The 23,534-nt window shown below is 45.8% G+C and overlaps 2 protein-coding genes across 4 annotated transcripts; one reads left to right on the top strand and one right to left on the bottom strand.

Moving 5' to 3' along the window:
• On the top strand, positions 3,771 to 10,105 carry LOC8068853 (psbP domain-containing protein 1, chloroplastic). Of its 3 annotated transcripts, XM_002442289.2 has the most exons (4): positions 3,771 to 3,945; positions 4,181 to 4,452; positions 9,081 to 9,502; positions 9,635 to 10,105. In XM_002442289.2, exons 2-4 carry the CDS (start codon positions 4,326 to 4,328, stop codon positions 9,851 to 9,853), a joined length of 768 nt encoding a protein of 255 aa, XP_002442334.1. In that variant the 5' UTR covers positions 3,771 to 3,945; positions 4,181 to 4,325; the 3' UTR covers positions 9,854 to 10,105. The 3 variants fall into 3 exon arrangements, with proteins under 3 accessions (XP_002442334.1, XP_021301835.1, XP_021301836.1); XM_021446160.1 differs by lacking the exon at positions 3,771 to 3,945 and having other exon boundaries at positions 4,225 to 4,452; positions 9,066 to 9,502; positions 9,635 to 10,080; XM_021446161.1 differs by lacking the exon at positions 3,771 to 3,945 and having other exon boundaries at positions 4,255 to 4,452; positions 9,088 to 9,502; positions 9,635 to 10,080.
• Positions 10,094 to 23,459, bottom strand: LOC8068082 (nuclear export mediator factor NEMF). The gene is made up of 14 exons (XM_021446159.1): positions 23,214 to 23,459; positions 22,372 to 22,484; positions 22,181 to 22,277; positions 21,952 to 22,076; positions 21,186 to 21,783; positions 20,798 to 20,983; positions 20,355 to 20,648; positions 13,710 to 13,862; positions 13,267 to 13,421; positions 12,735 to 12,840; positions 11,552 to 12,655; positions 11,381 to 11,459; positions 10,739 to 11,095; positions 10,094 to 10,614 (listed from the first exon to the last, which is right to left on the bottom strand). Exons 1-14 carry the CDS (start codon positions 23,316 to 23,318, stop codon positions 10,421 to 10,423), a joined length of 3,666 nt encoding a protein of 1,221 aa, XP_021301834.1. The 5' UTR covers positions 23,319 to 23,459; the 3' UTR covers positions 10,094 to 10,420.

Consider the following 23,534-nt stretch of genomic DNA (forward strand, 5'->3'; position numbering starts at 1 on the left):
TTCCTCTCTCCCTCCCGCTGAGCTTGCGAGGCGGGATTCGGCACTTTTCGAGAAAATGAAGTGCATATTCTTCTATTGCGCCGGTGGGATATTTGGAGAAGTCGCGGGAGTGTTTCTCGCTGAGAAAACACTCACCGGACGCTGGCTTCTGGAGCACCGGACGCTGCGTCTAAGCGTCCGGTGCAGACAGTGCCTGGCCCAGCTAGGGTAAGGCACCGAACGCAGTTTGGAGCGTCCGGTGGTGTGAGTCCGGTGACCTGAGCGTTTTGCGGAGCTCTCTGAGTTTAAGTCCGGTGAGCACCGGACGCAGCTTGGAGCGTTCGGTGGTGTGCGTCCGGTGACCTCGCGTTTTTGCAGACCTCTCTGTGTTTAAGACCGGTGTGCACCGGACGCGGCGTCCGGTGCACTGCAGGTGACCGTTAGACTCTGACATGAGAGTTTCAAAAGGCGACACGTGGCTGACGTTGGAGCACCGGACGCAGGGGCTGAGCGTCCGGTGCCCCCTAAAGAGCGTCCGGTGACCCCAAGTTTTGCCCAGTGAAAGAGCCAACGGCTCTATTTGTTTGAGGAGCTATATATACGTGTTTGGCCAGCTTGGGGCTCACTCTCTTGGCATTCCAGCATACATAACATTCTTATGAGCCTAAGCAAACTCCTCCCACTCATCTCCTTCATAGATTAAACATATTTGTGAGATTGGGAGTGATTCCAAGTGCATTTGCTTGAGTGATTGCATCTAGTAGCACTTGGGGATCGTTCTAGCTGCGGTTTTCTTGTTACTCTTGGTGGTTGCCGCCACCTAGACGGCTTGGAGCAGCAGAGGAGCATTGGCACGAGTTGGTGATTGTTCGTGGCCATCTCCCAGTGATTGTGAGGGGTCTTGTACCTTCTCCGGCGGTGAGGCGAAAGATAACTCTAGTGGATTGCTCGTGTCATTGAGTTACCTCACTTGTGGGTAGGTTCTTGTGGTGTCCTAGTGAGGACGAGGTTCGTACTACACCTCTTAGCCATCGAACCACCAAGTGTTGGTCGACACAACGAGCGTTGTGACGTAGCGTGCCGGCAAGCACGTGAACCTCGGGAGAAAATCGTGTGTCTCCATTGTGATTGTACTTTGGATTTCTCCCAGTGATTGGACTTCATATTATTGATTGGTTCATCCCCTCTACGCGGTGGTATAAAGTTCAAACCATCTCTCTTACTTTATTGCAAACTAGAGTAGCTTATATACTTGTATAGAAACTTTAGGTAGCTCTCTAGTGTAAGTAGAGACATAGCTCTTATGTGCCTAGTGATCATATCAACTAGAATTGTTGGATAGGCGGCTTGCAAACACCCCTTTAGAGCTAGAGCAAAAAGCTTCGCTTTGTTATTTACTAACTTCTTGCTCTAGTGATTTTGTAGAATTTTTAAATAGGCTATTCACCCCCCCCCCCTCTAGCCATATTAGGACCTTTCAACTCCTCTCCATAAAAATCCATAGATGAAACCTTTCTCCCCTTTAGTTTGGAACCAACATCTTTCTTCCCCTTACCTTTTTGTTGCAATTTGCTGTTAGTCTCATTTATCACATCATCATCAACATACTCTACAAAGATGTCATCATCATCTCCTTCTATATCATAGTCACTATCATGGAAATTAGAGTCAAATTCTTCAGAGACATCATCTCCTTGCTGCACTGAATCCTGGTGCATCTCACATGCATGGTGCTTGTTGTTCTCCTTTATCCTTCTCATGAAATCCTCCCTTGACTGGGATAATTACTTTAGGTAATGAAGCAATTGGGTTTGCTACAATCTCTTCCCAATCTATTCTAGCAAAGCTATCATCATGATCAAAATAGACAATCAAATTCTTGACCCTATTAGCAACTGAACTCATCACTAGTGCCTCTGAATCAGACTCAATCACTCTAAGTCCTTCAGCAAGACCCATTTCAGGAAGCAACCAGTATATCTTTAGAGCATTTGTTCCTGGACATTTCAACTGATCAACAAAATCTAAGAACCACAATGGAGATCAGGTTTCTACCTTGCAATGGTCAAACCAGTCCACCTTCCCATCAATGTAGGCCTTATTCGAACCATTTCCAACAAAGAAACCACAATGGTGCACCTCAATCGTGAAATTCTGCCTATTGGTGCCTACATTTAACCAAAAGGATGCTCAATACTACTTGAATTAAGTTACAGAACCACAAACTTGATTTTAGCCACAAAGCATTGGAACCCTAAATCCTAGCCACCAAAACAAACGAATATAGCATACTAGGAACAACTACATGCACACCACTGCATTCTACAGGCACTAATAAGTAGGTTTTGAGGTTGGATTCACTAACCATAATCTGGCGGTGGCTCCCCTTCCAGTCACAGCCACGTCAACATGGGTCAATTTCACCATGATCGTTAGTGCAACCCGCGGTCGCCAAGCCTGTATCTTTGTTGCTCTTCCACGGAATCTGCCAAAGTCGCTAGCTTTTGCCTCCATCGTAGGCCACCTCGCTGTCACCGCCGCCCTCGCCTCGCCCACAGGATGAGGAGCTCGAAGAGGAGAAGACGAGATTTTGGAGATTTAAGGATTTAGAGGGGCCTAGATGCATATTATCAACTATGTTTGGTATCTAAACGTGCTCAGACCACCACGATAGCGCTGACACATCGGTTGCAGGCCGCGGCGGAAGGGAAATGGGCCTGCGATCAACAACTTCACAAGTTTAGAGGTCTCTTTTTCGAGTTTGCAAGTTCATGGACCAAAGTGGTACAGGACCACAAGTTAAAGGGTCACCAGTGCATTTAACTCTAAAATAATTATCCCTAGATATGTATTTCTAGAGCTGGCTTGCTTAAAGTAAGCTACCACGTCAAAGTTGTGGGTCTTATCAAGAAGTAAAGGGTGGTGCCCCTTCCTATTTATTTGTAAAATTTTATTTGTTATCTAATATATTAACTAGTAGGGCCCCAAAAAATGTAAAGTGGTGGAGCAAGATGACCTCTATCAAATAGGCCCTTACAAAATAATAATGCTTCCAACCCAAGTGCGGCTTGGGGTCTACTTGGCGTGACTCCTCCACTCCACTTCCCTCGAGAATCGGTCGAGCGCTACTAAAAACACCATCGCTTCACACAACTCCACTTGGGAAGCGCTCCCCAGTCCCCATCCCCTCTCGTTTTTTTCTCTTTTGCACCATCGGTGGTGAGTGAAAAAACATTCCACCATTTCGCTTCGCTCCCTCATCCCACTCGCGCCTCTCTCTGCTTTCCTCTCTAGCCTTATCTGCCATGTCCCTCTTTGCCTTCCTTGCCAGCCTTCTTCGCATCTTCTAGGCATCTCTTAGCCTTGCCACGCCCTCCCCTGTCTTCACCATGGCATTTTCTATAGGTAGCTCATGAGACCAAGGTCACAACTGTCCTCCTGCTCATGCCGTCGTAGCTTGCCCTTCTCTTCCTCTAGCTGGTTGGGAGCAAGAGCTATCATGGAAGCTCCACCAAACAGCGTCGGTACTTGGAGGGAGCAAGAGCAGTGGACAGAGCTAGAGCAGGAGCAGAAGTGGGTGAAAGTGGGGTTGGAGACTCTGCCAAACTGACCCTTAGAAGTATATCTAGTCCAACCCTGACAGCCTCATGCTCTCAAAGAAAATAAAAACAATTATTTAAAAAAGATAAAAAACATCTGTTGGACTCAGTTTTTTAAGTTAGCAGCCAAACAAATAGGTTCTCTTGAATTCTAATCTAATAAAAGCCCAGCAGAGATAGGTTGCGTAAAAGCCCATGCTGCCGCACTTTCTTCAACATTTTCTCCTTCTCTCGTTCCTTCCTTCTCCAATCCCCTGCCGCCGCCCACCGGTACAGCCGATGCGAGTGTCCCGTCACCGCTAGAGCCACCGCCCTTGTCGCCATGCCTCTCAAGCTCTTGTGCGTGCGTGGGGTGTCGTGGGCTTAGGCCTTGTTTAGTTCGCAAAAATTTTCAAGATTCCCCGTCACATCGAATCTTTAGTCGCATGCATGGAGCATTAAATATAGATGAAAATAAAAACTAATTACACAGTTTACCTGTAATTTGTGAGATGAATCTTTTGAGTCTAGTTACTCCTTGTTTAGACAATGTTTGTCAAATAAAAACGAAAGTGCTATAGTAGCCAAAAATGAAATTTTTTGCCAACTAAACAAGGCCTTAGATGGGCCACTCGACTAACTAGTGGGCCCTGCCCATCCAAAGCAGCAGCGAATGAGGTGACCTGTTGAGGCTTATCCGATTCAATCAAGATGCTGCAGCTATCCATCCACTGAGAGCGGCCGAGTTGAGCTCCCCGCTCAGCTCCAATGGCCACTACTGCCGCGGCCGCAGCCGCAGCCAGTGCCTTCTCCCACGGCCACGGGCGGAGCCGGAGGTGTCCCCCACGCTCGCGCTCGCGGGCCACCGTCGCACGCTGTGGTCTCCTACTACCTGGTACGCGTGCTCCTCTCTCTCTCTCTCTCTCTAACCAGAACTTGTTGAGCGCGTCTCGAGCTATAGGCAGAAATGGCTGGACTGTTGTTCCGTTGATGAATTGTTGCTCAATTCTGGTTCCGCCGTCGTCCTCTTGCTTTGCTGCATTTCTGCATGTTTGCACAACTGTACACGACTCCAAGAATTTAGTGTCGCGTGCGCGACTCCACACATTGTGTCTGATATCGTGGTAATAACAGGCTATTAGCTGCTGCTTGGCGCAGTTTTTGGTTTTGGTTGCAAGCGCGCGACTTTGTCAATGATTTGCTCGGAATTTAGCCTTCTAGAGCCGAGCGAGACCGGCCACTCAGTTTAGCTTACCTCACCTTTCACTCAGTGAGTCAATGCATGCGTGTGAATGAGTGGAATGTTAGCACAAAAAATGACACTCACAAAGTCTGAAAAGCAACCTCGCCGGACTTGTGGGATAGTTTTAGCATAGCTATGACTAGTTTTGTGTCTCTCGCGCCCAGGGTCATGCAATTAGTCAAAAATGGAAAGACTACAACAGGTGTGCCGCATATATGTCACCATGCATGACATCTTGCGTTTGTCAAACAAGGAGCCTACAAGGTTTGAAGTACACGGGTCACACCACACGGCACAAGAGCTAGCTAGGCTCCAAGAGTAATTAGCTGTGCTGTCACCGTCTCCGTTCTGTCATATTTACCTTAGTGCTAAATTTCAAACGGTTGAATTTAGTTACCAAATGCCAGTTTTTGCTGAAGATCCATTTGGAACTTGTTTTGAGTTGTTGCATGCTAAAGGTTTCAGTCTACACACGGTACAGAGTCCAGACAAGGAACTTATAGGCTTTCAGGGCAGTTTTAATTAATTGTTGGTAATTAACTTTCAAAAGCTTGGAAATTGTTTTGAATCGTTGCATGCCAAGATCCTGTATAGTACACTCTACAGTCCAGACAACATATATAACTGACAGGATTCATGGGAACAGTTTTAGTACTGTTTACACCAAAATATTCATGCAATTAGAAAACGTGATTATTATTGCAACAAACTGTTATTATGATTTTTTTTTCATTGTATTCTTTCATTCTTTTTTTAATTTGTGGCTCATGCGACATGAAAATGCTGCGACGAATGATTAGCTGTAGAGCTGTAGCATAACAGAATTTACCTTGTAGGTTACTGCATACTAGTAAATATTCCAAGAATTTGATCATAGAAGATTGCTAGTGTAGCAGTGTATCCCTCTTCATTTCCCTGTCCCATATTGTAAACCAAACAAACGTGGGAATGCATATCCACAGCCCTTCGTTTCCCCTTCCCACCTTCCGTGTCCTCTCATTATCCAATCCAAACACCACCAGCTTGCTTCCTAGTGTTGGGGGTTTAGTCCCACATCGTGTAGCGATGGTGGGGGAGCACAACATATAAGGTGGGAGGAGTTCTCACCTATCAGGCTAGTCTTTTGGGTTGAATTGGGCCCAAGGCCTTATATGTTGTCAGCTTCGGTGGACCCGGGATCATGTGGAGCGCAGGCTCGTGGTAGCGAGCCCGGCCGACTTCAAGCCAACTCCAAGATCGAGAACTCGGTAGACACTACCGGTTCTAACAATTGGTATCGGAGCCAAGCCAACTCCAAGATCGAGAACTCGGTAGACACTACCGGTTCTAACAATTGGTATCGGAGCCAGTACCCGAGGTCAGAAATCTAAACCAGGGGAGCAAGAGCTCCGTTCAATCTCGGAAAGGTCACAGGTGGCAGAACCACCCCGATGTGTGACTAAGGGAGAGATTGTTGGGGGTTTAGTCCCACATCGTGTAGCGATGGTGAGGGAGCACAACATATAAGGTGGGAGGAGTCCTCACCTATCAGGCTAGTCTTTTGGGTTGAATTGGGCCCAATGCCTTATATGTTGTCAGCTTCGGTGGACCCGGGATCATGTGGAGCGCAGGCTCGTGGTAGCGAGCCCGGCCGGCTTCAAGCCAACTCCAAGATCGAGAACTCGGTAGACACTACCGGTTCTAACACCTAGTAGCAGTAGGCGTAGGACGGACGGCCGCACGCCATCGAGCTTCGGATATAGGCGCCATGGCTATGGCGGTAGGAGCAAGGGTGGCTGGGGAGCTGATGAGGTTCCCGGCGGCGGTCCCGTGTGGGGTGGTCCGCCCACGCTCGTGCACGCTCCCTCAGGTCACCGTCCCATGCGGCGCGCGGTCTCCCGGCGGCCGGTACGCATATGCATGCACTTCTCCCTAACCATTGCTTGTTTAATCTGTCAGCACGTCTCGAGTTAGCAAGAAATTCCTAGTTTGATTTCGCCGGATGTGCTTGGCCATTCTGGTTCTGCCCTCCACCAGCGCGTATGCAGAATTGGGCATGATTAGGCTGTCGTCCTTTGTCATGTGAGAGCGAGCCTCCAAGAATTTAGGGTGCCACTCTTTGTAGAGCTGAGGCCGACCACTCGGTTTAGCTTACCTCACCTTCACTCATTTAGTCAGGTTGTGTGTGTGGATTAGTGGAATATTAACAGAAAAAGATGCGCTCTCAAGTCTGAACATCAACTGACCGACTGGACTTGTCAGTATGCATGGTTCTTCTTCAGGCGTGGGATCCACATATGTCAGATTTCCAAAAACATTTGTTAATGGAACATTCCATGTGCAGATTTCAACTTTTCAAGGCGTGTAGGTTTTGATAGGGTCCTGACTTAGTCATTCCTTTGGTCACGGCTAACAACATTTATCACGTCGCTGCTTCCTATGGTGCCAATTGACAGTGTATCCACTAAAAGTCTTGCTTGCTGATGTTGGTTCCATATTACTCAGCTGACTCCAAGAGCAACAAGTTTGAAGTACACTGCAAAAGAGCTTAGGCTCCAAGAGCAACTGGTGTGCTGTCACAATTTCTGTTTTGTCCTGTCTATCCTAGTGTTAAATATTCTGTGCAATCCAATTGAAGTAGTCAAACAGTTGGATTTAGTTAGCTAACAGTTTTGGTTAGGTTAGCTATTTGGAACTTGTTTTGAACCGTTGCATGCTAAGATTCAGTCTACAGTCTACACTACAATCCAGAATCTCCAGACAAGGATTGCTGAGAACAGTTTTAATGTTGGTGACTTAAAAATCTTAGAAACTGTTTTGAATTGTTGCATACTAAGATCCAGTCTACACTCTATGGTCCAGACAAGATAACTGAAAGGATTGATGGGATCCAGTCTATATTCTGTTTTGAAATGTTGATGCAACTAGAAAAAGTGATGATTGAAACCAACTGAAAGGATATTTCTTTTGCAAGCATGGGATTCATGTTGGATTTCCACATCCATTGAGTGATGGAACATCTCCAAGTCATGACATTTTACATCAGTCCATTTCAAGATGTGGGTTTTTTCAAGTCCTTGTTAGTCACTTTCTTTGGCCTTCTCGTGTTATTTTCAGTGTCCTGTGTTTCTCAGTATACAGGTTTTGTGTAAGGATTTCTACCATGCTGCTGCCACGTGTAGTGCATATAACTATGTAGCCATTTCAAGCTTTCCATGTTGATAGTGATCACATATGACCTGTCTTCTTGTCACTATGTGCTTTGTTTCATTCAGAAGTCAGAATGCACATGTACCTTATTTGCAGCAATATTGGGATTTACTGCACTAGTCGTAGAAATGTAGACACTGTTGCTGTTTGTTGCATCAGTGTATCACTACCAATTTATTGGCCATTGTTTCCTAACGAAATCTCCCCATGGAGTAATGGACGTGTTCCAGTTAGGAAGGACAATAACTCACCCTGTTGATCACTTCTTTCTAACAATTTTTCTACATGGATATGTTCCAGCTGGTAATGACCATAGCTTACCCTTCTTCTGTTGGAAATTACTGCAACTCGCAGTGATTAACATGATGCTAGTTGCGGATTAATAAGGATAGTTTTAGGTTTTAGCCTTTTTTGTAAAAGAAAACTTGTCTGGCAGGGGAAGACCGCCTCCACAGTATTTTTCTTGTTTTATTGCATGCAATAAGTCAAACAAAACAAAACAGTACAATAAGCTGATGGTATTATCTCCTACATCGCCAGTGGCGGATCCAGAAACGGACTGAGAGGGGGGCTAAATGACATAGGCTAAAAATTTTTTTTTGCTCGTTAGACCTAGTACACTAATAGATATAGCTAAAATTGATAATTTTTAAAGTGCTCAAAGTAAAAAATACACAATAAGCATAGAAAAATATCAAATACAAAAAGTTTTTTATCTTCAGGAATTCACTAAACGAATTTTTAGAACTAAAAATGTATTTTTGTTGAAAAATATGAATTTTTAGAACTAAAATTGTATTTTTGTTAACAAAAATATGAATTTTAGTATAAAAAATATTTTTGTTAACAAAATTTCTTGCCCAAGGGGGGGGGGCTGTACATCGCTACATTGTTGTGTTCGTCAAAGGAGGAGCCAGCCTACGAGTTTGAAGTAATGAGCAAGTCTCCAAAAGTTACTAGCTGTGCTGTCACAATCCTAATAATAAACATTCTACAACACTGTTCAAATATTCAAACAGTAGAATTTAGTTACCTAACAGTTTCTGCATCGTTAAGTCTGTTTGGAACTGCAACAGCTAAGATTTCTGCAGTTCCCAGGAGGAATGTGCTGTCGACAATGCTCTCCACTTCGACGATCCTGCTCTTGGGTCCGAGACAGATCACCTTAGCAGAGACATCCGGTGGCGCATTCAGGGAGTACATCGACATATTTGATGGCTACACTTTCCTGTACCCGAAGAGCTGGATCCAGGTCCGGGGAGCTGGCGCGGACATATTCTTCAGAGACCCCTTCGTCCTCGACGAGAACATGTCGGTCGAGATATCGTCGCCGTCGTCGTCCAAGTACATGAGCGTCGAGGATCTTGGCCCTCCGGAGAAGGCTGCAGAGAAGGTTCTGAAGCAGTACCTGACGGAGTTCATGTCCACCAGGCTGGGCGTTCGGCGCGAGTCCAACGTCCTGTCGGCGGTGTCCAAGGTCGCTGACGATGGCAAGCTCTACTACGAAGTTGAGGTGAGATGAAACAGACAGTGCTGCTGCAAATTTGGTTTGAGATTCAGAGAAACGGGCTTCAGACTGAACATATGTCTTAGGCTAGTACAAATTAGAATCTGAATTCTATATGTGCTTGTGGTTTAACTGCAGGTGAACATAAAATCCTATGCGAGCAACAACGAGCTGGCCGTGATGCCGCAGGACAGGGTGCAGAGCCTGGAGTGGGACCGCCGGTACTTGTCGGTGCTCGGCGTCGAGAACAAGCGGCTCTACGAGCTCCGGCTGCAGACGCCGGAGCAGGTGTTCATGCAGGAAGAGGAAGACATCAGAAGAGTCATGGACTCCTTCAGGGTCATCAAGACGGCGTAGCTAAATATTGCAATGGTTTGTCTATTGTAGAGTGCACATGTTTTTTGTATAGCTGATGCAATACCTCTGTCCATAACCTTTTGTATCGGCAGAGATGTTCATATTCAATGTACCTTGTTTCCAAATGTTGCAAAGTCTAATCAGTTTCCATTCATGTCTAGTGGGAAAAGCCAGTTCCAAATGAAATGTATGTGCTGAATTCATATCAAGGTATCACAAATAAAATATAGAACCAATCAGTTGCATATGAAATCTGTGCTGTTTATATATAATATAAGGTGTCTATATAAGAAGTTCAATATCGCCATTGTATCATAAACGTGCAACTTGGGTCCTACGTGCCTGCCGCTGCCTCCTTTTGATTGCATCCTGGCCTCACCAGTATGACGCCAAAGGAATGTTTACATTTACAAGCATCAAAATGTACTCCCGACGAGGCTGCGACCTCCAAATGTGCCTAGAGTGACAAACCACAACATCTACATACTTTCTGCAAGGACAAACATTCACTTCCCGCGAATCAGGGATGGGTCAAAACTTCGGTTCTTCGGGCCCACCAATCTCACACTACTTCTGTTTCGCAGACTTCTTCCCCTTCTGCTTCTGTTTCTGCTTCAGTTGAGTGAGGCCAGGCGCTGTGATCTTGGCATTCCCGACGATTGCAGCCACCAGCTCAGGGTCTGTGCATGCCTTCATGAGCTCCTTTTCACGGTTGGTGGCATCAGGTATGTGCAGGAACAAGCTCATTGCGGTTTTTGCAGCTGAAACCAACATACTTGAGCATCAGGACAACTGATATACCAGGGGAAAAATGAAAACAAAGGGTCTGAAGCTAATATACTTTTTTTGTCGGTTGATTGTCCTGAAATGATAAAAGAAACATACCTTTCCCTTTCTTTGCAGTGCCTGGGGTAATCTTTACACGATATTTGTATGTCTGCAATGCGTTATAAGGGGCACACACAGGTACAGCATATAGCAAAATATCACTTGGTAGAGGGTTTCCAGTTAAGTAGTCCAAATCAATCAACTTTTCTTTCTCTTCATCACCAATTTCTTGAACATCATCTTCGTCCATGGGACTGTTGCCACCAGCAGGAGAAGTATTGGTACCCATAACGTCTCTGCTTTTACTAATGCTGCCATCATTTCGGTCCACCTCAGATGTGCTTTCTGGGCAATCGCGAGAAAGATGTCCAGCCTTTTTGCATTTGTAACATATTTTTGATGAGTCATCTTCACCTGTAAGAGTACAGGGTGTGAATGTATTGAACTGTCAAACATGAAAAAATGATACCTCACACCAAAACTTTCATTTTCCTGTTCAACATGGGAGGACGTTATTCAGCAAACTAACATTATATACTATTTGAAATAGAAGTAATCAACTACCAAAAGACAGAACATTCTGGGAAAATTGCTATTGTACAGAATAGGAACAACAAAAGGCGGTAATCACTATCCACGCAAGGAGCTACCACATATCACAAATAGAAGCCTGAAAATGAGAGGAAAATGTCAAAGTACCAGCTGATGGTTTTGATTCTTTAACAGAGGTTTCTTCATCTTGTGAAGGTTTGTCCTTCCGCAATGCTTTCCCAGATGACTAGCATGACAGGTACAAGGAAAAATGTTAAAACTTGCAGCACGAAAGGGAAAGGACAATAAAATAGGAAAGAAGATAAATGATGTTATTACCGCAAGCAATGCCATACGGATCTCCCTTTCTTCTTCGTCCTGCTCTGCATATTTCTCTTTAATCTTCTTAAGCTTCCCTTTCTGTCCACGGCTTACTTTAGCATTAGCAGCCTGAGTGCTTCCCTTGCCCTTTTCTTGCTGTGAATAACCTGGCTGGCTTAATTTAGAACCAGTAGCCTTTGTGTTTGCCTTTCCTTTTTCTTGCTGTGAAGTACCTGGCTGACTTGCTTTAGAATCAGCAGCCTTTGTGTCTGCCTTTCCCTTTTCTTGCTTTGAAGTACCTGGTGTTTCTACAGCTTCACCATTTTGAGAATCAGTAGCAGTTTCACCATTAACTTGGCCCTTCTTCAATTTTCTTCTCTCTGCTTTCGATATGTATGGTTTGTCTCTTATAGTTGGCCTTTTCAATTCAAGATCATCGTCATCTTCTGCTAAACTTGAAGGGACGCTGGTGAGCAAAGAGCTTTTACCTGACACCTTTGCAGGGCCAAGGCGAAGAGTCTTATCTAGCAGATCATCAAGTTGAGATGAAACAGAAGCTTCGATTGTTTCTTCCTTAGAAATGGAACTTCCATTGTCCAAGAGGTCCTCAGCTTGGATTGTTTCTTCCTTAGAAATGGAACTTCCATTGTCCAAGCTTTCCTCAGCTTGGATTTCAGGAAGTTCAGGTGAGTTGGCAGTACCAATATTACTAGAGAGATCAGGAAGCTCAAGATCATTATTTTGTTGAATGTTTGTAGTTTGCCCACTTGATTCATCTTCATGAGTTTCCTTGTTTGCACCTTCATCACTACCAATTTCTTCATCAGATTCAGGGTTACTTTGCTTCTTGCGAGATTCTGCTTCCATTTCTTGGAGGGCCTCGTCTTCACCCCTAACCCTCCTTTCATTCAGATGAGATGCCAAGGAGCTCTCATCCAAGCGGAAGAGTATACCAAAGCCCATAACAAGGGGGTGAGGTGGAAGAAAATTTTTCTTGCCACGGATCATAAAACTACCAACAGTAAGGTACTCGCCAGTAGGAGCTGTCTTGCTAACTTGATGTGGATACACCCACCAAGCACTTGTAACAATTTTTGAATCCCATGCTTTGCTGTGGCAAACCTGAAGAAGGACAAGATAATATGAGCACCAACTTTTTAATGGTATTGTCCTAAATGTTTAGAAATAATCTTTAACTCACAGTGAAGCATCCTGCTTGGTTTAATGTTAATGGTGGAATAGGAGTGTCAGGTTTGTGATTCTTGATTATAGTACTGGAAGCTCCATGTAACTCGGCATGCACATACCTATACAAGATCCAAAATCAACCAGCTTCTATGACAAATTCACATATCACACCAATACAAAACTTATAACTCAATGGAAGTTATATTTTTAAGATGATCAATTGTAAAATATGACACATTGTGCAAAATAAATGCATTAACATGATAATATGAAAAAAGACTTTACAATGAATCCAACAATACTATTCTATATGATCAATCCAAATATTTTTTCTTAATGAATGGTCAAAGTTAAAGAGTCATTTTTTAAAAAAATTATACTCTTGCTGCATGCTTACTGTAGAAAATATATGTTAGCACACCTTATAAATGACATTGAAGGACTTCTTGTGACATACCGGCATAGTTTTATATTTTATGTCTACCTTCATATATCAAGATTAAAAATTGAATAGAAGCATTCTAAACAGGAATAAGGGTACTTACAGATCTCCTTTGGACATATAGCGCTTCACAATCAACTCGTTTTGTTGAGCATCTCGGCCACTGATAATCAAGTAGTTTTCACTGCTGATGAACCAATTGAATTTCTCAAACCAGTGAACTTTGCGCATATGAGTGATTGCAGCTACTGTTTTTTCCTACAGGTGTCCAGGTATAAAAGTTATGTCACCATTGTAACAAAACCAAAAAAAAACAAAATAATTACTTCCAAAGGCAGGTTTGCCTTCCATTTAATTATCAGCCATTCTTATGAACTATCTGGGATGAAAACCAACTGAATATTGTTGGGTTTTTCCAACAGTAACATATAGGATAAGGTTTTTTTGTGAAGGGCCTACAAAAATCTGAAACTTAACAGGAACCAAATATCAACAATCAATTTTTGTGTTGCAATACAAGTCTACGCCTATGTTATATAAAAGTACCTGAGCAAGCTGAAGGCGTGTCTTCTTCTCAGCTGCTTTAAACGCTTTCTCATGAGCTGTGATAGTCTTCTCTTGTTTACTTTCCTGTTTCTTCTTCATTTCATACCACCGTCTTGCATTAGCATGTGCAGAAAGCGCTATATCAACCTCTACCTACAGGAATAAAAAAGACTCAAGCTGATAAGAAAACAATGTGAAGATAATGATATTGCAGTTAACTACAGAAATATAGTAGGTACATGTAAAAAGACCAAAAATGTATCACAAGTTTATGGGTCAGCATAAATAAAATCATGAAAAGTAGTAAAGTACTTAGCACCATGAAGAAGTGGCCTCTGGGTGTACCGGGAAATACTATACGTCGCTTGTCGCATATGTAACTAGAAGTCATTGATCCAAACATTTTTTTATGAACATTAATTTTCTTCTTTGTTAAACATGTTTTCTACCCAAGTAAAACATTTTTTTCTTTGAATAATGGAACATTTCCTTTTCCCTTAGTGGAATAAAAAAAATTCCCCAACTGGAACAACTTTTATCCTTTTGTCCCATCAAAGAAAAAACTTGTTCCACAAAGAAAAAAAATGTTCCAGCCGCAGAAGAAGAAAAAATGTTAGGATCTCAGCATAGGTGCACAACAAGATGAGTTCCAGTCGCATATGTGATATATAACATAACACAATAGGGGTGGTGCTTATCAAGTAGTACTTTACATGGCTGTCAAAAGGTAAAAAAGTTTAACTAACCAAAACAGAATGTAACAGGGGAAATACAGCATGCATAACACATGACAAAATCTCCTCCCAGGAACATCATATACAGTGGCGGATCCAGAAATGGATCAAGAGGGGGGCTAAATAATATAGGCTAAATTTTTTTTTGCTCGCTCAGTCCAGTACATTGTTTAGTTCTAAAATTTTTTGTAAAATAGGAATAGTAGAATTTTTGTTTGTATTTGACAAATATTGTCCGATCATGGATTAACTAGGCTCAAAAGATTCGTCTCGCAAATTACAGGTAGACTGTGTAATTAATGTTAGAGGTAACACAGATTTTGATTAGCCTTGAGGCAACTGACCCCAGGCGTCTCCTTCATATATATAGAGAAAGACAGATATTGCATTGATTACAAACAGCTCACTAGAGCTTTAACTAGACAGAATAGCTGCCTGGGTACCCGCACAACTCTTGGGCTACCCAAGGCCTTTAATGACAGAAATTTAACTAGCACAGTTATCTAAGAAATGCTTAGGAAGCAGGGCTTATTAACTACATTTCTCCCCCTAAGGCCTGCTTCAATTAATCTTGATCTCCTTGATCCCAATCCTGCTCCTCATCTCTTCCAGCTTGGTTTTGCCCAAAGCTTTAGTCAGTATATCAGCGAGCTGATCTGCAGTGGGAATGAACTCTGTCTTGATGCTACCATCCTCCACACAATCTCTGATGAAATGATGCTTGATTCTAATATGCTTGCTCCTGTCATGGAAAACAGGATTCTTTGCCAAAGCCAGAGCAGACTTATTGTCTACTCTGAGTTCCACCACTTCAACTTTTCTTCCCAACAAATCTGCAAACAGTCTTGACAACCACAAAGCTTGGGTTGCAGCTGTTGTCATCGCCACATATTCAGCCTCACAGCTAGACAGAGCAACAACTCTCTGTTTGACAGACTGCCAGCTGACCAGGCTGGTTCCAAGGAAGAACAAACATCCAGTTGTGCTTTTGCTTGAATCAACATCTCCAGCCAAATCTGAATCACTGTAACCCACAAACCTTGCTTTGCCTGTTGATCTGGTGTAGCAAAGCCCATGATCTAGAGTACCAGCCAGGTATCTCAAGATCCTCTTCACAGCCTGAAAATGTTCAGTTGTTGGCTTCTCCAGAAATCTGCTAACATACCCTACAGCAAAAGCCAAATCTGGTCTGGTGTGCACTAGGTATCTCAAACTGCCAACCAGTCTTCTGTACTGAGTTGGATTTACTTCTTTTGCTGTGCTTTCCTTGCTCAATTTCAGCCTTTCTTCCATGGGTGTGGTGGCTGGATTACAACCTGCCATACCACCAAGCTCAAGTATCTTCTTAGCATAATGGGTTTGCTTCAGAGTGATGTTCCCTTCTGATTGTCTCACCTCAACTCCCAGATAGAAGGACAGAAGACCCAAATCACTCATTTCAAAGGTTTGCTTCATCTTTGCCTTGAAAGCTTCAATCTTCTGCTGATTGGCTCCTGTGATGATCAAATCATCAACATAGACTCCAATTACCAGTAAGGAGTCACCTGATCCCTTTCTGTACATAGCAGCTTCATACACATTCTGCTCAAAACCCATCTGCTTGAGAGTCAAGTCAAGCTTGGCATTCCATGCCCGAGGAGCCTGTCTCAGGCCATACAGAGCCTTGTGCAGTCTGTACACTTTCTTCTCTTCTCCTGTTACAGCAAAACCTGGAGGCTGTGTAACATAAACCTCCTCCTGGAGTTCTCCATTCAAAAATGCAGACTTCACATCCATGTGATGTACTGCCCATCCCTCTTGTGCTGCTAAGGCAAGCAAAACACGCACTGATTCCATCCTTGCAACCGGTGCAAAAGCATCTTCATAGTCAACTCCTTCCTGCTGCACAAAACCACGGGCCACAAGTCTTGCCTTGTGCCTAATTACAGCTCCATGTTCATCTTTCTTCAGCTTAAACACCCATTTTAGTGAAATGGGACGGTGACCAGGACGAGGAGAAACAAGTTCCCAAGTCCCATTCCGCTCTACTGATCTCAGCTCCTCCTTCATCGCTGCTTGCCAATCTGGATCATCTTTGGCTTCTTCATAGCTTGTAGGCTCACCAGAATGGGTGAGATTCAGTTCTGCAAACAGCCGCTGCGCTGGCGGAGGGGTTGGCTGATTACCAATAATGTCATGAATCTTCCGATAGCGGAGTTCTTCATCGTCATGGTAGGCATCCACCCTTTCTTCATCATCTTCCAAGGGGGTCACATGCTCAACCTGAGGACTTGCTGGAACTGGTGTAGGTGTTCTGGGTGACGCAGGCACCTCTGCCTCCGCTGCGGGCTCCTCTGCTTCTGCTGCAGGCTCTCCTGCATCCACCGGAGAGAAACCAGGCGATGCAGGATGTGGCGGAGGAGATAGTAAAGGCGACGCTGAACTTCCTGCTTCAGGGAGTTCCTCCGCCCATGGGAATTCAACAGAAAACTCGCTGCCCGCTGCTTCTGGTGTGCCTGCTGCTGGTGATGCCCAGTCCCAGCCGCGGCCTTCGTCAAACACCACATCACGGCTGACACGCACGCGCTGGGACACTGGATCATAGATACAGTATGCCTTGGCCCCTTCCGCATACCCGATAAACACGCCAGCCTCTCCGCGGTCATCGAGCTTGCGAAGCTGAGTAAGCCGCCGGGTATAAGCCACACAGCCAAAGACCTTGAGGTGGCCGACTGTTGGTGCCCGACCATGCCACGCTTCATAAGGAGTGACATTCTTCAGCGCCTTCGTCGGGGATCGATTCAGGATGTGTACAGCCGTCATCACAGCCTCCCCCCAAAACCGAGAGGGCATCTGGCGTTGCTTGAGCAGAGCTCGTGCCATGGCCACCACTGTTTGGTTCCTGCGCTCAACAACACCGTTCTGTTGCGGTGAATAAGGGGCACTGAAATGCCGTTTAATACCTTCATCAGCGCAGTATGCAGTAAACTCTGCGACGGTGAATTCACCGCCATTGTCGGTGCGCAGGACCTTCAACTTGCGCCCGCTTTCCACCTCTGCTGCCACCTTAACCTTCTTGATTGCTTCTGTTGCTGCGTCCTTGGATGGCAGCAGCACAGCCCACATAAAGCGGGTGGCGTCATCGACAAGCAGCAAGATATAGCGGTTGCCCGCCGGTGTCGCTGGCGTGACCGGACCGCACAAGTCACCGTGCACCAGCTCAAGCTGATTCTGGGCACGGTATGCTGCTGCAGCCGGAAAGGAACGCCGCCTCTGCTTGGTGGTAACGCAGGTGTCACACACCTGCTCAACATGGTCGACCACCGGCATTCCGCGCGCCATCTCCTCCTTGCTGAGTCGCCGGAGTGCATCGAAGTGCAGATGGCCGAAACGCTCATGCCACTGCCACGCCTCTTCATCCTTGCGTGCCGCGAGACAGACAGGTTGTGCAGCCTCAAGATGCAGAATATACAACCTATTCTTCCCTCTGCGTACCTTGGCGAGCAGACGGCGACTCTTGTCCCAAATGCGAAGCACGCCATCATCAATCTCAACCTTGGACCCTCCTTCATCAAGCTGTCCCAGACTTATGATAGAGTTCTTCAGCGCCGGAATGAAATAGACGCCATGAAGAACCCTCTGCTCACCGGTCTTGGCTTGGAAAACAATAGACCCGACGCCCTTGATCTCAACCTTCGACGCATCCCCGAACCGGACCGTTCCTCGAACGCCAGTGTTCAGATCAGCAAAGAGCTCTTGGCGCCCGGTCATGTGATGCGTCGCGCCGGAGTCCAGGTACCAGCCGCTGTCCACCTCTTCTTCGTCCACGCCGAGGTAGGCACGAGCGCGTGGCTCAGAGAGCTCGACGTGCTGCGCCGTGTAGCTGTGCACCAGCGTGCTCTGTTCCAGGCTGATGAAGCCATGTGCCAGAAACAGAGCACCATCTTCATCGCACTCAGCGTACTGGGCGCGCGCCTCATGCCTTCCTTGGTTCCCACCACGCTGCCCAGCCTGATTTCCGCCGCCACGACCTCCACCACGGTTGCCACCACCGCGGCCAGCACGGTTTCCCCCTCCACCGCCGCGCTCTGCATCTTCACGGCGCGGCTGGGGACACTCACGTGCCCAGTGGCCTTCCTGGTTGCAGTTGAGGCAGGTGTTGGGGCCAACACGGCCAGCGCCTTTACCTTCTCCACGTCCGCCACCACGGCCAGCACCTCTGCCTCGTCCGCGTCCACCACCACGGCCGCGTCCGCCGCCACCGCCATGCTGGTTCTTGAAACCAGAACCGCCAGCTTCTTCTGCGCCTTGCTTCTCCTTCTTCAAACGCGCACGCCACTGCTCCTCGGTGTACAGCAGCTTGCCGTTGATGGACACCGGCTCTGTCACAGCTTGCGCTTCACGTTCATCCACCGCCTTGAGCCTTCCTGTCACCTCCTCAAGCGAGAGCGCCTCGAAATCGAGGAACTGCTCGATGGCGACGACAATCTGCGCGTACTTGGCAGGCACCGTGCGCAGAAACTTCTCCACAACACGCTTCTCGTTGATGTCCCTGTCACCATGAAGAACAAGCTGCTGGTGCAGAGTTGACAGCCGCAGGGCAAAATCCTCCACCGGCTCGCCAGGCTTGACATCCATGTTCTCCCACTCCCGACGCAGCCGCTGCAACGTCGCTCGGCGGACCCTGTCCACACCGATTCGAGTCGCAGCGATGGCATCCCATGCCTCCTTTGCTGTCGCCTTGTCAAGGAGCGGGAGCCCCAACTCCTTGGGCACAGACGCGACAATCACCTCCAAGGCTCGCCTGTCGTCGCGGTACTGCACTGGGCCTCCTTCGACAGCTTCCCAGAGATCGCGCGCCTGCATTCTGAGCTTCATCGTCTGGCTCCACTCATAGTAATTTGTCTTGTCCAGCATTGGCCATGATGTGCCGCTGCCGGAGTCGCGGTAAACCACCCTGCCTTGCGGTGATTCATAGCGGCCGCCGCCACGACGCCTTCTGTTACGCAGTGGTGACTGCGAACGGCGCCTGTCCCGCGATGGAGTCCTCTGGCTCCTCAAGTCCTCTTCCTCTTCCTCCTCTTCCTCCTCTTCTTCTCCCTTCTCAGCAGCAATTTCGGCCCGCAGCTCCTGCGCCGTCCTTGCTGCCGCCTCTGCAGCAGCCGCCGCCTGCTGTGCTGCCTGGACTGCCAGCGCTGCTGCTTCTTCTGCAGCCTTCAAACGCGCGGCCTTGAGCCTGGCAACACGCTCAGCAGAGGTCGACATGGGTGGAGGAGGTGAGGAGTTGGCCTCGTGGCTCTCTGGTGTCTAACCTAGCTCTGATACCAAATGTTAGAGGTAACACAGATTTTGATTAGCCTTGAGGCAACTAACCCCAGGCGTCTCCTTCATATATATAGAGAAAGACAGATATTGCATTGATTACAAACAGCTCACTAGAGCTTTAACTAGACAGAATAGCTGCCTGGGTACCCGCACAACTCTTGGGCTACCCAAGGCCTTTAATGACAGAAATTTAACTAGCACAGTTATCTAAGAAATGCTTAGGAAGCAGGGCTTATTAACTACAATTAATTATTTCTTTTATCTATATTTAATGCTTCATGCATGTGCCGTAAGATTCGATGTGATGGGGAATCTGAAAAATTTTGCAAAATATTTTAGGAACTAAACAAGGCCTAATAGATATAGCTAAGATTAATAATTCAATATTGATTCAAAGTGTTCCTAGGCAAAGATTCATAAAATAAGCATAGAAAAATACTAAATACATGAGGTCTTTTGCTAAAAAAGAAAACCTGTTAAAAAAATTGAGCCCAAGAGGGGGGCTGCAGCCACCCCAGCCCCCCTCGTGCGTCCGCCAATGATCACATACAAAGAATTATAAATTAGAAAGTGCCAACACAATTCCATATGCATCTGTATAACATACCTTTTCCACAGGTGCAGTTTTTTCATCTTCATCCATGTCATCAAGATTATTGCTCAAGAGTAGAGTAATACAATTTCTTTCAAAATTTAGTTTATCAATAAGGCCTGCTACTGGGTTTCCAGCCTTTCTTTCCTCTTTAATCATGCGAGTAAGAGCTTCCCAACTCATTTCATTTGCAAGAGAAACACGCACAGCCAAAATTGCTGCATCTACATCCTCTAAATTGTATTCAATTAGTTCTGCCATTTTGACACAATGGTCCACTTCCTTCCTCAATGTATGCACACGATTCTCCTGCATGGCAGAACAGAGGAATGGACTATCACATCTCCTAACAGCTAACATATGCACCAAACAAATAATGATAACCCCCAACGGCAAGAAAAACTATGAGAAATGCAATAGCTGAATTGCATATGTGCATTAAAAGTGAGGTGAGATACCTGATCCAACTTTATTTTATTCAGCCTCTGAGCTGCAGATTCTTCTTTTGCTTTCTGCTGTTGATTCACCTTTTGACTTTCTATTTTGCTGTAGAACTCATCTAGTGCAGCATCAAATGTTGCAAATTCATTATATTCCCTTGACTTGAATTGGTTCAGCAGAATAGGGCAATATTCATCATATATCTGCATACAGGAACTCAAACAGTTAACTATCAAGACATTACATCAATCAGATGGTAACGTGCAAGTGCCAGTGCCTGATAATAAACAAGCATATATGATATTGTGGTAACAAACATTTCTTGTGCATAAAACAAAGAAATGTAAATCCGCTCACTCAATTCCACAACAGTCATAAACCAAGCAAGGAGCAAATTATACTGACCTTATGATTAGTAGAAGCCTCTTCCGAGGGTGTGAGGTTCTTCTTTGCGGTCAACTTATTCTGCATGAGAATATAACCCTCAGGAATCCTTTGGCCAGATATAATATCTACAAGCCAGTCCTCAAACCTTGTAATAGATTCCATTAGAGCCTGAACAGTGCTATCATCGACAGTGCTCTCTGGATCTTTCCCAACCTTTGTACTTGGAACTAAACCAGCATCCAATATGATATGCTCTGCTAGTGCAGGACCATAAGCCAGTGCCTCACCAAGAATTGTCTTCAGAGTAGCTTTATTGGATTGAACACCATTATTTGCTTTGGCATTTGAACCAGATTGCTTAGCTTTTGCAGCCGCCTTCTTTTCTTTTCTACTCAGTGATTTTTCAGATATTTCAGTTATCAACACTTCATCATTGGTGGATTGAGAAGGTTCTTGAGCATCAGTTGATCCAGATGTAATTTCCTCTTTATCATCAGCCTTATCAGGCATCGTCAACATGTCCTTTAACTTAGCAAAGTCAGTCCTGACAAAAACACGGCATACTTCTACTGGATAGCGATGACGTGACATGATGGCCAATCCTTTGTTGTCATCTCTGCGATCCATAGAATAGAAAATAAATACAATGAACACAGTATATATGAAAGAAAAGTAAAGAGCATCCTTGCAAAGCATGTTAACTCTGATATTTTCTTGTCCTTAGTCAATACTGCTGCAGCAATGGTAATACATACAAAGTACAACTTATCAATCAAGCAACAACCTGTGAGAACGTAGTAGTGTCATCACTGTGTATTCTGAATCCGTGAGAAGAATGTTTCCTTGAGCATAGAGCTCCAGAATTATGAAATGTGCATTACTGCCAAGCCCAAATTGGAAAAGAATAATCTGTACAAACAAAAAAATGGGCTCAATTAAATGGCCAACGAACAACAATACAAAGCTGCTGACATGAAATGTTTATCTGAGAGGAAGCGAAACTGGAGCAATACCCTGTCATATCCGAGCATACGGACATCTTCAAGTCTCTTGTTACGAATGTGCTTTCGTAGTTTAAGAGTAAAACCTGAAGGGGTGGTGCTCTTGTCGCTGTGGAAATGCATACACACAACGGTCTAGGCATTAATGTTCCAGAACAGGATGATGACGCAAACATCAATCAGGGCAATGAGTAGAAACTCACCGGACGTATTGGGTGGTGTGGAACCTGACACCACTCTCCATGAGCAATAAGACCCTCTCGCTTTCCCCTGATTCAGTAATCCCACTGCTGTTCATCAGCTTGAAAAGGTATGTCTGTCCAAGTGACAAAAGATGTTACCGAAACTACATCTGTACTAGTAGCATCATATATAGACATAGAACAATACGCAATTATGCTGTGTGAAAATGCCGATAACAATGTGATCTGTTTGCCATGATGAACTGGTGATACAATGCTTTTATTAATGGTCCAAAGAAATCAGGCATCTAAGATCTAAGCCTCAGTCAGAACACAGAACAGCAAGAATGGCAAGACCTGGTTGATCCTCACAAAATATGGCAAGGATCTTGTATCCCACGAAACTGCACCTAAAATGTGCATCAGAGCCTCAGCTAGTCAGCTCATAGCGCAGTCTATTGTTTATGTCAAATTTTACAAGTGACCGCACAGGCTACATCAACTACTGAATAATAACAAAAGGGAAATCTCACAGCACATGGAGTCTCCATTGACGCATCAAACTAAGTTCTCTATGCCCTAGTCTCACACTAAAGTTTGGTAAGTTCTAAGTTGCATCGCCACTGGTCGAGCATACTACTAGACACCCCTTCCCGCTAGCAATCCGAGCAGGCCGAAATTCAGTCGAGATTATAGAACCGCCTCTTCCATCACGCCTCTACCGATCGCGGCGGCGGCGGCGCAAGTAGAAGCCCCTTCCCATCCTATCGCGGACTAGCATCCAACCTGCGCCGAAGCGGGGCGGTGGCTAGGGCTCGCGGCGAGCGGAGCAGCGAAGGCAGGGGAGCGGGGTCCCAGCTAACCTTGGGGGTGATGTCGTAGACGTTGGCGAGGCGCATGCCGATGAGGCGGCGGAGGCACTTGACCTCCGCCGCCACGTCCGTCGTCGTCATCCTCGCCTTCACCATCTTGCCTCAGCCGCCGGTGCTACGGCAGCGCCGCAACCTTCGGGGGGCTTTGGCTCCCTTCCTCCCTCCCGGGGTTCCCTCCCTCCTCTCTCTCCGCCGCCTCCCGAGCTCTCTCTCTCTCTCTCCTCGTCGGCTCGAGTCGGGCTCGGCTCTCGCTCCGGCCGCCCACCCCACCTGGACCTGGAGCGGCGAAGGGCGAGATGGGCCAGGCCGTGG

The sequence above is a fragment of the Sorghum bicolor genome, chromosome 8 (assembly GCF_000003195.3).
Source record: "Sorghum bicolor cultivar BTx623 chromosome 8, Sorghum_bicolor_NCBIv3, whole genome shotgun sequence".
Taxonomy (NCBI): domain Eukaryota; kingdom Viridiplantae; phylum Streptophyta; class Magnoliopsida; order Poales; family Poaceae; genus Sorghum; species Sorghum bicolor.

Bases quoted from the DNA above. Each gene is read 5' to 3' on its own strand.
- LOC8068853 (XM_021446160.1), top strand. From the start codon at position 4,326: ATGGCCACTACTGCCGCGGCCGCAGCCGCAGCCAGTGCCTTCTCCCAC. The intron at 4,453-9,065 runs GTACGCGTGCTC...GAACTGCAACAG, and splicing joins CTGTGGTCTCCTACTACCTG to CTAAGATTTCTGCAGTTCCC. The intron at 9,503-9,634 runs GTGAGATGAAAC...GTTTAACTGCAG, and splicing joins AGCTCTACTACGAAGTTGAG to GTGAACATAAAATCCTATGC.
- LOC8068082 (XM_021446159.1), bottom strand. From the start codon at position 23,318: ATGGTGAAGGCGAGGATGACGACGACGGACGTGGCGGCGGAGGTCAAG. The intron at 13,422-13,709 runs GTACTTTTATAT...GGACACCTGTAG, and splicing joins CACGCCTTCAGCTTGCTCAG to GAAAAAACAGTAGCTGCAAT. The intron at 11,096-11,380 runs GTACTTTGACAT...GTACTCTTACAG, and splicing joins AGAATCAAAACCATCAGCTG to GTGAAGATGACTCATCAAAA.